Raw genomic sequence first — 15413 nt, 5'->3', positions numbered from 1 at the left:
CAGAATTTAGCATCTTAAGGCGAGTGGCAGATTAGGGAAAAGGAGGCCGGTCAAAAGTCATGTAATTTTTCCAAACTTTTTAGATGGTCTACTAAACTACTGTAACCACAGTGATCTGGTAAGTCATACATTCACTACAATTCCCACAATAGCACAGAAGTGTATTCTCCATGAGACTGTGTGCACAGAACTGAGACCTCGGTACTGTTACACCTACTTAAAACAAATTATAAAAAAACAAACAAACAAACAAACAAAAAAAACGGCATAATGGGCTGAGATGCAAGTCATCAAACTGACAGAACACAGTTTTTTTCTCTATAATTGCCCTAAATCAGTCCATCCACGCATTTGTTTAGGGACACACACCCCATTTCCTGACTCCATTTCCTCCTGCCTCGCTTCTCTCTGTGTCCCTTCCATCTCTCCTGTTGGAGGACTGGAAAGATGAGGCAGTGACTCAAGTGTTCACACGCTGGTTAGTCATTGAAAACTCGTCCAGCAGCTCTCCATGGTCTTTCTCTGAATTCAGTTATTCAGTAGCTCCAAAAGACTTACTACTAGATAGAGCTGCGCATTGGCAAGATCCAAGGGTTACGATTCAATATACTGGCCGGGGTTTGATCACAAAACCAGAAAGACATCATGTAAACTACTCATTACAAATCAATGCTGTGCATTTGAGAATAGAACTCGTATAGTAAAACACATCGTGATACTCAAGTGTATCCATATTTTCTTACACCCACACTACTAGACTCCCTAATAATGGCTTCTGACCCTGCATAACATGCTGTTATCTAAAGTACATAACATCACAAGTCAATTTCAGGCCAGCACCCTGTAATATCCCCTCTGACCAAACATAGCTGCTGTTTACGGTCAGTGGGACCACTTTGCTCTTGGCCCTTCTGATCCAGTGAAGCATCATGGGAAAGTAAAACCCAACTGTGAGGTGTCTTGCTCTTTGGCCCCCCTGATGACCCATCAGAGGCGACACTTTCCTCGAAAAACAAACCGAAGCGTATCAGCTCACACCGACAAAAGCTGCAGCCGGAAAAATATTGACTTTGGACGAAAAGGGAACATGCTGGAATAGCGGACGAGAGAAAGAACAAGTCGAACACAAAAACAGAAAATGTTGGGGACGCTTACTACTCATGCAGGCGTGGAAAAATAAACACGGCGCTGCGAGACAAAGGCGTTCTGAGCCGGGCCGAGAGCGCTACCTCCCCACATCAGAGGGCAGCGCTCATGTGATGAGCTACCTGCAGGCCAAACAAAGCATGCTGGAGAGGGAGGGAAGAGAGAGGTTACTGTCGGTTACAGGCGCGCTCCCTCCAACACACACGGAACAAGAGCCGCCGGTTCAGTCCTGTGCTTTATCTTAGTAATCTTAGACACACAGCTGCTCGGAGGCAGACAGCTTCTTCACGTAATCATACCTTAAACGGCTCCCACTGCGTTTGCTCAAAGGTTACTACAGTTCAGACCAGACAGTTCCCACATTTTTGTTTTCATTCATTTCCAACTTGAACGTAGATGTAACATCTACAAGAGTTTACAAGACAAACAAAACAAAAACGTATCTAAAACTTGAGAACAAAAATAATGAAAAATCGAATTAAAAAAAAAAAATTATATATATATATATATATATATATATATATATATATATATATATATATATATATATATATATATATATATATATATATTTTTTTTTTTTTTTTTTTTTTTTTTTAAGCTGCTGTTACGTAAAAATGAATGAATAAAAAAATAAATCACAGGCCGATTCCCAGTCTGTGTTCTTGTCTGTACTTGCATATAGTCACTGGTTGCAGCCCAAGTACTGCTCCATTTACATCTAGCCAAATACAGTCCAAATGCCCGGATGGGTTCTTGTTCCGCCCGCGTTAGTGAAGATGCATCAAGACGTGACTTGTGTGGACTTGGCATAGCCAAATATCCCAGGATGCATTACACACCACTCTACTGTTCCAACGGCAAAATTAATGGAAATCAATCTTTTGACAGATGACTTCCACTGAAAGGTAATATTTTTTCTCTTTTCCTATTACGTTATCATTTTGAAATGGAACGTTTTTGTGGAACAGTGACTACATGCAGAAATAAATATAGAAAATGGCAACAAAAAAAAATTAGAGTGACAACACAAATCAATCTACTACATTCTCTCAATGTTCTTTAATGAAGACTCATTTTATGGCCATAGTTCGTAGTCTGTTTACTGTTTCAATCTGGTTAAATGGGCTAAAAAGAATAAGAACAAACAGCGCACCATTACAAGCGTCCACCTGCACACTTCAGTACATGCTTTCCTCCTACACGGTTTCTGTGGTCAAGTCCTCTGACCCCAGCACCCTTACACTAACTGTAGCCTTATATGGAGATCACGCAGCAGCACGGCCGGCACGGTCAGAAGACATTCAGTGAAATTCCAGCTGCTCTGGTCGACACATGCCGCACAGGCTCCGGTACAGCAACACACAATAAGCCAGTGTGCCCCCACAAATCCTTCCCACTGAAGCCATAAAAGCACACTTGGACTGTAGGCTGCTGACTCAGTATTAGCAGGCCAACAGTCAGGATGGACTGGATGATGACAGGTGTGCCCCAGCCTCTGAGTCAGCGGCTCTGCCTGGCCTTTCAGAAAGAGGCAACCGGGCCAGAGTGGCTCTTATTTGTTTGATCACTTATTGTACAGTGTGGGGGTGCACTCCCTCATCACCATAACTAAGGTGCATTTACTTCAAGTACTTCAGGTTGTTCTTAAAGAAGGTAACGTGTTTAGCTCCAGTTTGGCAGTCATCTGAGGTAGTCCTAGCGAGGACCCTGTGGTTTGCCTTCATGGCTTCCGCTTCATTCTGTGCTTTCAGCGGAGAGTTTTAGCTCCGGCACAGGAACAGCCACAGTCATGAGGCCTGGTTTGAGGTGATCAATAAATACCTTTATCTCCAGAATACTAGCAGTTGCGTTTTACAGCTCATTTTACCGACTCATGACTGTGATGCAACAGTTTTGGGCCTTTGCAATTGCCTCGTTTCACAGCTCGGTTTTGGTTATACTGGAATTTCTTTTAAAGGAGGAGACCGTGTTTGAGGTTCACAGTTTCTCACTTCCTCATACTGAACTCTCAATAGCCAACTATTCCAAAAGTAAACAGCTTTTATACCAAGCCTCCTTTAAGTTTGAAAGAAACCCTCGACCAGAACACTGTTCAAGATGCAAGCCTAAGGGTTCAATAGTGGACCAGTGGAACCCTTTTTACCACAATTCAGATCTATTTTTATGACACAGAAGAACCACTGAAGCATTCAAATGCAGCTGGACAAGAGGCAGAGCCAATACTAACTGATCCTACACCCTTACCATTAAAAGGAATGGTTTAAGTGGTTTTAAGCCTCATAGCTAAACTGCTAAACACATATTGCCCAAAAATACTTTGGCCTCCATTACTTGTTAGTAAAACTAGCAGTACATTTCATCTTTTTGCGGGGGAATCAAGTTGCATGGTGTAATAGTTTAAACACTCAAGTCTGCTTAGACTTTTTCAAAAACAATCTATGTTAGAAGAGGTACAGAACAGCTCATCACATTGAGCTGGACCAATCAAGCAGCAAGAAATGAGTCAGTCTTTGAATTGCAGGAGCAGATGGAGATACGGGTAGGGTGGGGGTGTTTGAGGAGTCTTGAGGAGACTTTACCCAGTGTTTTTTCGGCACTTTTCCCAAGTCTCTGCCAGACGTCGACTGGTAATTCATCTTTTTCAGAAGCTGGGTGAAAATAATTGGAATTAATACTCTGTTCCTTAAACATGAAGTCTTTCGTGTGATCACACATCCACCTCAAAACACAGGCCACCTGACGCACTTCCACATCCCCAACAGCTGGGGGTCTGTTTGATATGCAAATGAGCGGGAAGGAGGGGGGAAGGGGTAGGCTGAAAGCTGACAATTCCTTCCACGCTGTTCAGCTTTTTCAAAAGATCAAAACCTTGGAAAAAACCCTAAAGTTCCTCAAGCAACACACTTGGAGCACAAGCTTGCTGTTTGAGTTCAGTTCAGGGCGTAAAACCAGATACTTCTTCCATCTTTGCTCGTTCTGGTGGGCTTCGTTCTTTATGGGCTCGGTTACAGCCGGAGCCATTGTGGCAGACTCGTCAAATGTCAGGCCCACGCCGCGGAACACAAAAGTTTCTCTCAAATGAAACCAAAAGCTTTTGCCTAGAGACGGCGAGTCGTCAGCCAATCAGCATGGGTGCACACACACACCTCGGCGGCGGCGCTCGAAAACAATGCAGTTTCAGAGAGTTTGTTAAACAGCTCTTGCCCTGAGCTATGCAGCCGGGGTTACTATCAGTCAATGAACTGGAGTAAACTCCACAGCAGAGCACACACACGCCTGCCACTGTTCAACCACATAGAGCCAACTTAATCACCACTGCTGCACAGCCAGACACTATAATTAAAGACAGGCAAACAGATGTTATATATATTTTATTTATTTATTTTTTTATTTTTTTACACACACACACACACACACACACACACACACACACACACATTATATATTTATATAAAAATATATAAATAAAAGAGATAGATAAATAATTAATTAAAATACCCTCTTTCATCCTCATTACCTGACCAAAAAAACAAAAACAAAAAAACAAAAACAAATTAAAGCCACTTTGCAATAAACAAAGAACTCAATTGTGACTAAACCACCTCTGGCAAGGGCTGTGCTTTGCAACCGCTTACAAATGGAAATTAAAACCTACTCAAGAATCTGCTTTAAAAAAAGTAATAAATGAAAAAACGAAACAGAATGCCCTCATCTTCAGCTTCATTCCTTAGAGGGAGTGTTATTGGTTTAAACTCAAGAGAGAAAGAGACGGAGGTTACTACAGGTCATCCACAGAGGTGGCTAAACCGGTGTAATGTGACAAGAGTAGGAGTGTGTGTCATTGGCAGGCAAATTAGTCTGAGTCACAGGACTCAGAAAGTCCTGCCATTAAAAGACCTTGAGATGGAGATAAAGCATGAACTCAAAGTATGGTGCAGTGAACCAAAACAGAAAAACACTAACATACACACAAGCTTTTTAATGCAGTAGGTGAACATTATTAGTTTGATTAAATGAGCATTTATATTATTTATTTTTTCTCAATTTGTCATTTTGAAGCATTTCCATTGTTTCCTCTTAAGAAAGCCCAAGCCCCTGCACTAAACAGCAGCCCAGTAACAACGCATCTGCGGCAGACCTGCATGGTTCTAGGACAGCATGCTCCTGCCTGTTCTCCTGATTGTTCTGGCAGCTCCGGCAGTAATTAGGCAGGCTAATGAGAGCAGATTAAAGGATTGTTGGTGACCCGGTTGCAGGGATTGAGAGTGGGGTGAGAATGAGGAGGCAGAGACGTCAGCCTGCCTTTTCTTAACCCAGCACTCTGACTCAGAACAACAACAACACTAGCACAGGTTCCCAAACTCTTGTCCTGTCTTGCACTGTATCTTGTACCGCATACATAAAAAAAAAAAAAAAAAAAAAAAAAAAAAAAATCGCTGCAGAACTGGTAGCTGGTAAAAGGAGCAGTTTGGTGAAAAATGTATAAAACATAAAAACACTGCCAACAACCACTGGACTTGATGCATTTGCTTTAAAAACATCTAAAAAAATAAATTACGCCATATGTGGACAGTGTCTCAATCATGTTGACTACTTTTGTCCATTTTGCATACTTAGAGTTCAAACAGTGGTGACTCTGCATGTCTGAGTTACATGTGGTTGCATTTGTGCTCTGAAAAAGTTAAAAAGTGAAGGTTTTTGGAGCGTTTGACTCCGGGAGAGAGAGTGTGTGTGTGTGTGTGTGTGTGTGTGTGTGTGTGTGTGTGTGTGTGTGTGTGTGTGTGTGTGTGTGCGCGCAATTTCACATGCAGAGCGTTATTTGTTCGCTATTCCTGAGGGCAGTGTTAAATTGTGGGGGAATTAATGATTAAAAGCAGCAACTGTCTCCTTCATTACGTGGGGGGCCGGGGCTAATGGAGTTGGCCTCTGTGGATAACCTGAATAACAGCCTCCTGACCAGAATTTAAAGCATCCAAAACCCAGCAAAAACACACAGGAAAAAGACACCCGGTTAGCCAAGCCTGGCACGCACAGACCTGCAGGCTAACCGTGTGAAGCGATGCAAGGCAACTCTCCCTGTACCTCAGTTCAGGCACTGGTTGCTGCTTTCTTAAACTAAACAGATCACTCGCTATAGTCTGAAAACATGTAGAGTAGGATCACCTCAAACTCAGCACTATAGTTTGGCACAGATCAGAAAAGATAATGTCTTTAGCAGTACTGAATTTATGCTTAGGTTAGCCAATAGTATATAAAAGCACTATGATTTAGGAATAACACCATTTACCATTATGATCCGGACATCCTCAGTGGCACAGCACACATAATCAAGTAGAAAAAGGTACTGTCGGATAAAAGACATGTCTGAAATTTACACTGTCAGAAAGCAGCTTTCTCTAATGGCTCCTATGTGCGTCTGCAAGCACTCTCATTTACACATTGGGATTTCAGCGGTTCTAAACGTGTGGCCATGGAAGGTCACCCTGCATTTTCCTGGTGGCGACTTGGGAATAGTAAGGGTGTTGTAGATCCTGGAAAGCAGCACATCACCTCCAGACTGCAATAGTTAGGGGAATACGTTTTGATACGTGAACCAGGATTTGTGACAAGCTCACGCTAGCCTTTTACCATCTCTCGGAAACAGCTTAACAGGTATTTTTCACCCCAATCAGAGTCATACTGCACTTATACTTAAAAAAAAAAAAAAAAAAAAACCTTTATTTTTTTTATTTATTTATTTTTTTTTAAATACACTGTCATCCACTGAAGGTTTTTTTTTTAAGAAACCAAAAGTTGTTATTCCATGTTGTCGCTACAAAGAACCCCTTTTGGCACCTTAGTTGTGGTGCGTGGAGATCTGTGGGCCCAGATCACGGAAACGCATCCTTATTTATTTATTTATTTATTTTTTTAAATTATTTACAGTTTGAGACTTGTAAACAAGTCTCAGTGGGCTTATCGTCCCATCATTTCCCAGTCCATACATAGAAAAAGTATGTTTTTAATCCAGTGTTCTGTTAAGCTACACAAACAGAAGTGTACCTCAGGGAAAGAAAAAAAATTTAATTATAGGAGAAATGAAAAATCAGCCCTTTAATGATTTCAGTTCTTACATTTCCCGAAATCCACATTTTTGGACGCAACCATGTGCGCGCACACGACCAGCAGCCTTACACTTTAAAAATACACACTCGCTCACACTTCCCCAGCGGGGCCTCTAAGCTGGACACACACATACACAAACACACAATTCCGCAGGTAAAACTATAAAGAGTTGTTTTTTGGCCCCGTCTGGCTTGCACTTATTTTTTTCCCCCTTAGACTTCGGTTCTTGGCGCAGGGAGACGGTCTGAAAAGTCTGCCAGATAACACTCAGCGGGAGCGGGAGCAGCACTTCAGATTTCACCGCTCCAAAACAGAACGGAGCTGATTAGAGCTTCGAGAACGGGTGATGTAGGTGGGGAGGCAGAGCGGGAGGAAGTGGATACACAAATACACATGAAGGGGACTGGATGTGGAGTTAAACTGAAAATGTTAGATGTGTGGGTGTGTGAGGTCAGAGGGAGGGATGGGCGTCTTCGGTGTGTGTGTGTGTGTGTGTGTGTGTGTGTGTGTGTGTGTGTGTGTTTGAGGTCTGGGAAAGCTACTATGGTATCTTCATCCTTTAAGCACTCCTCCAAAAACCAGCTTTAACCCTGCCCAGGGGGCCACCATCTTTGGGCTGCTCATTTGTGCGTTTTCTCCAGCACTGTAATTAAAAACACAAAATCTGGACGGCGATGCACATGAACCTCACACACGCCGGGACCATGCCCACGGGGCCCATTTTTTTTATGCTGACTCAAGTGGACACACCATTCGTCACCCTTGAGCAAGACAAGCACGAGTCCAATTTTAGAAAGAACAATTACTCTAATGAACGCAGTGACGGCACTCAGCCGGCGTAGTGCATTACCCAGCCTGCTGTGAGCCTTACATAACCACAGCTCGGGCTTTCCGAAGCCTTCGCTTAGACTAGCTTATCTTATGTAACAGGGCAAAGAGAAAAAGTGAAAGAGCTGGATAGATAGCAGAAGGGGGGGGGGGGGGGCTGTCCAAGACAGCAGCTCGGGCCTTATGGCTTGCGACCTCTCCCCTAGCCCTGATATATGACCCAGGCACGTTCTGCATCTGATCGAAGTCTAAACTCAGAAGACACCTAAACAATCAATGACCAGCTAACACACCTCCTTTCTCTGCAGTCCTTCAGGGTCCTGGGTTAATAACTGCTGCTGTCAGTCATGACGTAATCAGAGGCTAGAAACACACTATCTGAAGAACTGTAAGCTGATTAGTGCTAGCCTAGCTAAAGTCCTCACAGAACATAAACTGGCTAGCCAGACTAACATTTCAGAAACATTTGTTTTTAATGGAATGATGAGACTTGGCCAGATTGAGTGTTACAAACTATCCTGTTAGTAGTTCAACCAGCGAACCAGGCTTCTCCTGTTCTGTCTATGCCCCAATGTCAGCCAAAATGCAGATGGCGAAGAAGAAATAACCGCTGGCTAGCTGCAATAGTGGAGCTCACCTAGATTTTTTACAAAGACAGCCACAAAAAGTTGGTATTTGGAAGTTAAAATGGACTATTTTTAACTATTTCTATTGGTCTATCTATGGGTTAGGAATTTCACAATGTGAAGAGCAGCAGAACCAACCACCACCACCACCACCAATGAAGATTTGCTTGGTGGAGTTTTGTTCAGCTCTTATGGAATAAAAATATGACTGCAGTTAGCATTCCCCATTGTGTTCAAGGTAAAACTTTGACAGTTGTGCCACTAGGGAAGTCCAGGATCAGTTACCCCCAGTGTAACTGTAGGTTTAATCATCTTCGTAAGTTTTACAAAAGTTATGCAAACCATATTCAAACAACCTTTAGAATGAGAATATCCTGTTCTTCACAAAAAGGAAATGGACAGTAAAAGAAAATGCTGGCCTTTAAAGCACATACACAATTAATACTATACTATTGCCCAATATAATTAATTACTAGACTTCACAACCCTTTAAAATCACAAATCTTCCACAGGTTCCTCATATTTGCCTGGTCGTAATCCACATTTGGCCACATGTGGTGGATGTAGTACTACACATAGGCTGGTTGGAGTAGATCATGAGGCTTTTACATGCATGGCTCAATACTAATCACACAGTCTGAGAAGGAAACAGTAACAGAAAAACCATGAGCCACAAAGAAAGAACCATGAGCTTAATTAACCTAAAACCCACGAGCTGTGTAGCTTCAAGCGTTGTGTTTGCGTGTGTATTTTCATGCATGCAAGAGCTCGTTTGTGGTTGATGCAACGCACCCAAGCCAGAGATAAATGTAGGGCAAAGGTGACAGCACAAAGAGGGTTAGAATAAGAGTGGGATCTCTGCATAGGCTCATCACACACACACACACTATGGCCTTGCCAGAGGATGAACAAAGAAGTATTTTCACTGGGGTAGTGCGTGCCTTCCAGTTAGAACTGAGTCAGAAATGTCAAGCTGAAAACAGAGGCAGCCATCTGTATTCTACACTCACACTTCCTCTCAGCGCGCCGTCACCACACGCTTTCCGCTCGCTATGGGACACAAAAAGACACAGGCGAACTGGCACTGGCTGCCTCCATCGCCTCTAACTGTGCGGCCGAGTGTGTATATGAATGCCCAAAATGAGTTTTCCTAGGTGATATAATCCATGCATGAAGAGTGAGTCCATTCACTCATTGAATTATTCTCTTTTCAAAGAAACCAAAAAACAAAACAAAAAAAAGTTGAACAATATTCCCCTTTTCTCCAAATGCAGACAGCGTGCCAAGATATGCTTGGTGTCCTGAGCATGCTTATTTGCTTCTGGGTTGGACCTAACGCAGCTAAAAGAAGCTTATGGACACAGGTTAGCAACATACAGAAAGAGAAAATATTATATATATAAAATTCACATCTTTAACTTGCACAATATTCCCCTCTGTGGACAACTTGCCAAGACATGCTTGCTGTCTGGAGCTCGCACATTTACGTCTGGGTTGGAACCATGCATAAGGCAAGTCAGGCAATGGGAAAATAATTAAATTGACCCATCATTGAGAGGCTGCCTTTCCCAGTCTGCACTCCTGACCCTTATACCCTTTCTGAGGGCAATCATCCTCATCTCAACCTCCTGATCTCAAATTGTCCTCACATGCTACAATCACGTTTTCTGTGCCCAGTTATTTCACTCTGGCCTCCGTCCAGACTCCTGCCCTTTCCTGCTCAAATGATATTACATCTGGTTCTGAGGGGGAGCGGAAAAGGATACCCCTGGGATCTCAGAAAACCAACTACAACCTCAGCAACTTTTAATTAGCATCTCCCTTCTAACCAGCACCATCCACTTCACCTCTTAATCAGCCCGATGGCCATCTGTTTACAACCCACACTGATTGCCCCAGAGGTCAAATGGTCATCCAGCATGGCTTCTCAACTCCAACAAGTCCTGTAACGCAGACAGCGGGTGCGTTTTATCTGCCAGGGGACGCCTGGGAAGAAAGCGCATGTTGGAGCGGAAGGACAGCCAGAGTTAGCCGAAGAGTTGGACGTCACTTTTAATGAGCAGAAAGTGGCCATGCCTGGAGGCCTAATGCAACTAATGCATCCCCCAATCAAGCAGGACAGCAGAGCAGTCTCCACAGAGTGATACGAGCTGTACAACAGTTGTTTGCTGAGGGGAGGATTAGTCCTGAAGATAGAAGCACCAAACAGAACAACCTGTATGATCAGTTCCACAACATAGCACTGAGCCAGCGTGCAACTGTCCATATCACACGAACACGCTGTACATCACACTGAATCAAAGGGGTGGGCAATATGAGGATACATTATCACTATAGTGATAAAGGGCACCACTACGTGCTTTTCTGAGTGCATCTTGGGTTTCGTCAGTACGAGATTACTAAGCAACTATATCACTGACCCTGTACACGTCTCATATCAGGACGTAGTCTGCACGTGCATTTAAAAACTAGGGCAGCCACGTTTGCAACGCATGTAGCCATGTCTGTCCGAGACTAGGAGAAGAGCTGATGAAAATCCCCATCAGACAATCCAAAAGGCATGCCCAAGTCATCTGGCTAATTGAGAAATCCTGCGAAATACTAGGATTACATGTACTCCCACCCATCACTTTTAATATTGTCTGTGGCTCACTTCGCCAGGGCAAATCGCCATGATAGCATCTCACTGATCAGGTGATAAGTGTAAAGGTGGGGGGGGGGTGGTGGCATACAGACAGATTTAGACCAATTATGAAACTAGCAAACTGCACAGCAACAAGTGGGAAGAACTGTGACTCTTCGCACTCCCTTAAGCTCCTAAATACATTACTTTGGACATTACCACAGACAGTACAAAGTACCATGGCTTCTCTTTAAATGTGGCCCTGCAGTTTTGCTTTTGTTTAAGCATTCTGTCCATTTCTACACTTATTCAACTTAAAGCTTACAAAAACCTAAATTCAATACATATCTTATCATAAAGCACCACAAGGTCATATTTTTGCCACATCACCCACCCTTATGGCATCATGTCTTGAGACTTCATACTGCGTGTACAACTTCCTCATTCGCTAGTGATATTTATACCCTTGTTGTACTGTACATGTGTACCTCATGCAAGTTTCTTTATCAGTCTACGGTGAGCAGGCTTTACCTTTGCATGCCTAACATAAACTGGTAAAGGAAATTGTGATTCCAAAAACTTCATTAAGACCCTCACAAAACGCCTCAGAGCTGGCAGGCCACAGGGGACCCCATTTATAGCATCAAAGACAGTGAGAGAAAGTCTTGTCCAGGCACGTGTTCTCCCACCCACTCAGCTGGAAGCCCAGAAACTCCAGGGAACAACCAGCAGACACAAAGGAGATCTGTTACGGGACACACGTCAGAATGTTTCCAACAAATTATCTTCCAACTTCTCGATAGGGACACTTTGAAATTCGAGGCCAAAAGGGAAAGCGCCAGCATCTGACCGGAGAACTGCGGGGACCTGCCAGGTTTGATTTGTAAAATAAAACTTTGAGCTGCTAAGGCACAATTTGGCTTCTCAATTTTTGTGAGCTTGCCCAGTTCCCCTTTTTATTTGGCTCAGAATGGGAAAGAACACTGTGGTCCATGAGCGTAGATTTCTTCTCTCTTTTTGGTTGGAGGTTTTACTTCATTTCGATGCACTGTTGTTTTCATTTGCTTCAAGAATGAGATTCCAATTACCAGAGAAATGCTCTCTTGTGCCAAAAGGAGGAAAAAGGGAGGAAAAAAGGCAGAAAAAAGGCAAAATAAAAATACACATCCGTTGGAATAATTGAGAGTGGCGGGGGAGGGTTGGGAACTGGCCTGGCTTTGCCACAGGGGGTGAGAGACTTTCAGCAGGGATCAAATTTCCAGCTGCCTCCAGGGCCCCATGTGCTGCACAATGACCTAGAGTTCCCCTGAGGGAGCGGGGTTACTATAGGACATTCCACTGTATCGGAAAGAAAAAAAAATTAAATACAACAAACTTCACAGGCTCTACTGGGTGCCGCATCACGTTTTTTCTCTTGCCTCCCCCCCTCACGACTTCTGCTGATGTGTATCTGAAGTAGCTCTTAAGGAGACATTGCTGCGCATGAATATTTAATATTTAACATGACCCAGATTTTTTTCTTCTTTAGGAGTTACTCTAAAACGAGCCAACTACAAAAGAACGAAGCATCTTCAGAGGCGTGCGATTCACATTAGCCAGCTAGTGTGGAGTAGGAAACCGTGCGATTTCTCTCTCTCTAGCTCTTTCACAACCACATGTACTTCCCCCGTTTCTCAGACACTACCAATTATTCACCCACAAGCTCACTCTGCCTTCCTGCCTCACACACACACACACACACAGATCTGTTTTCTGTAAAGAACAGAAGTTCCAGCAACAACACACTTGCCTGTTGATTGTCTAATACCTACAAAGACACATGCACACAGACACACACAAACACAAAACTGCTCCCCAACCCGGGTGCGCTCACCTCGTTTGCTCTTGCAGTATTAGATGAGGTTCCACAAAGAACTTGACCCTCAGTCGGAGCCTGCACGGCGTCAGATTGTCCATCTGCTGCGAGATTCTGTTCCTTAGGTTCAGCCACAGGTTCTCGCCTTTACTGCCGGAGAACTGCAGGCCAAAGTAGTCCACCTCTATGATGCCCAGCCGCCTACATACCTGTGGTTAGAAGCCATTCGATCAATACAAGGACAGGACCAAGAGTCTGCCTGGAAGATGGTCTAAAATGAGTCGGAGAAGCAAAAAAGCGATATGATGACTGTGGCATGTCAGAGACCGCATGCTGACCAGATGTGGAATAGACCAGAGGCAATAGTCAAACACTGGAAAATGGTCTGAAGAGACATTGTTTGTGTAGAGCATCAGAATAATGTAGTAAAATTAATAAAACTCTCATAATTGTGATTCTGGAAATATGTCAAATCTAAACATCTGCCTGATGATTTTTTAACACTGTTAAACTTTTTTTTTTTCTTCATTTTAAAAGACTTTTCAACTTTATTGGTCCACTCAAACACAACTACAAGATTTGTGTTGCTCAAAAGTCAAACATGGCAAAAATTGAGACAAGAGTTTTGCATTAAAGTGATTAAAGTTTTTTTAAGTAACTTGTATGTACATTTATTTATTTATTTATTTATTTATAAATAACTATTTTTGTTAAGAATATATCAGCTAAACACGCTTCGACACTAGACGCCTATTTAGTGTCTATAGTGTTTGTCTGGACGCAGCCTTCCATAAATAAAGGACGTACGGATTTGCACTCATTAGGCTGCCTCTGCTGATTGGACAAGCCTTTAATTGGAAGAAACGAATAAATCGGATTCGTCAGGTCAGTTTGGCTGCTTGACCGTGTGCACCAAATTTTAGTGCCGGGCCATGTGTGGCTCGTGTGTTTCTGTGGTTAGTTCAATAGGATGTGCACAGACTCAGCATCATATTACAGCACCAACTGCTGAAACGCCGAGATGAACTATAGTAACCTCGGCCATGCCACCAACGTCCCAGTCAGCGACAAACAACACAGCGCTCCAACAAGGAGCAGCAGCTCACTGAACACCACATAACGCTGTGATACTGTACCAGCTGTGTATTTTCACTAAAAACAGCTACAGTATGTCTTATTAAAATGAGTTCTCTTTTAATATGATACGATTAAGATCGAAAATCGACTAGACTAGCTAACTCGACCAGGCTTCTCTTTAAAAATAATAAAAATAATAATAATAAATAAAAAATAAATACCTGCTCTCAAAACTGCTACCTGGCTCTATAAAATGTGCATGTTATTGAACTATATGGACCCTAAAAGGTCTTCCTTCCTCCCTGACACCAAACCATCCATCACAGCACTCATAGCAGGGCTCTGCTCTCGGTGTGTGAGGAAAACAAGACTAGAACAGAACATGGCAGCCTGACCATGCTGTCGTGACACACACACATATACACATACAGTGCCGGGTGCTGGAACCGTAGAAAAAGCCATGAACTAACTGACCTTATTCAGACAGTCCTCTCCATTCGCCTTCGCGTCCACCTCCACCTCCATGACCACCGAGTCCGGCCGTGTGACATGGCAAAGCATTTTGGAGTGTTATTTTCCTCTTTGGTCTACCGGACCTGCAGTAGATTTTTAAAAAACTCATAAAACGACCTCCTTCTCTCTCACACACACACTCGCTCTCTCTCGATACCCTACATCAACCCTTCTCTCACTTTCCGAAGCCCTCTCTCTTTCTGCCCCTCTCTCGTTCTCAGCTGTATATGAATGAATCGGCGTGAAAACTCCGCCCACTTCCAGCACAGCCAATCATTTCGGACTTTCCACTATGTTTTTTTTACCACCGCTATTCCGGTAGGGCCCGCCTCCAGTGCTGTGATTGGCTAATTGAATCTCGCTCCCCGCGCTGTAACTGGCTATCAGTAGTTTGCTTCGTGAGTGTAAGGGATTAACCAATGATATCTCAGGACGCGGGTTACTACCAGCCAATCCCAGAGGGGGTTAGTCGGAAAACAGGCGGGAAATAAACGGGGTACGAGCAGTTAGGAGTTTGGCAGATGCTCTTAGCTTCACTGACGCCACTCAGCGGCTACGCATCCTCCTAAATGACCATTTGAACATGTCTTTATCGCTTAGAAATGCTTAGTTTTTGTGGCTGTGTTTTTAAGGTTGC

General features: G+C 43.3%; 1 protein-coding gene across 1 annotated transcript in view; it reads right to left on the bottom strand.

Annotated features, from left to right (window-relative positions):
- The window catches only part of mylipa (myosin regulatory light chain interacting protein a), a 28947-nt gene extending 13974 nt beyond the window's left edge, over positions 1–14973 (bottom strand). The window contains exons 1-2 of the mRNA XM_072675846.1: positions 14738–14973; positions 13205–13395 (exon numbers count right to left, since the gene is read on the bottom strand). Of these exons, the coding sequence (XP_072531947.1) occupies positions 13205–13395; positions 14738–14824 (278 nt within the window). The 5' untranslated portion in view covers positions 14825–14973. The remainder of the gene's footprint in view (positions 1–13204; positions 13396–14737) is intronic.
- Between the last annotated feature and the right edge of the window lie 440 nt (positions 14974–15413).

This window comes from Salminus brasiliensis, chromosome 3, assembly GCF_030463535.1.
Source record: "Salminus brasiliensis chromosome 3, fSalBra1.hap2, whole genome shotgun sequence".
Classification (NCBI taxonomy): Eukaryota; Metazoa; Chordata; class Actinopteri; order Characiformes; family Bryconidae; genus Salminus; species Salminus brasiliensis.
The sequence above is the reverse complement of the archived record's forward strand: the minus strand, read 5'-3'. Positions and strand labels throughout refer to the sequence as shown.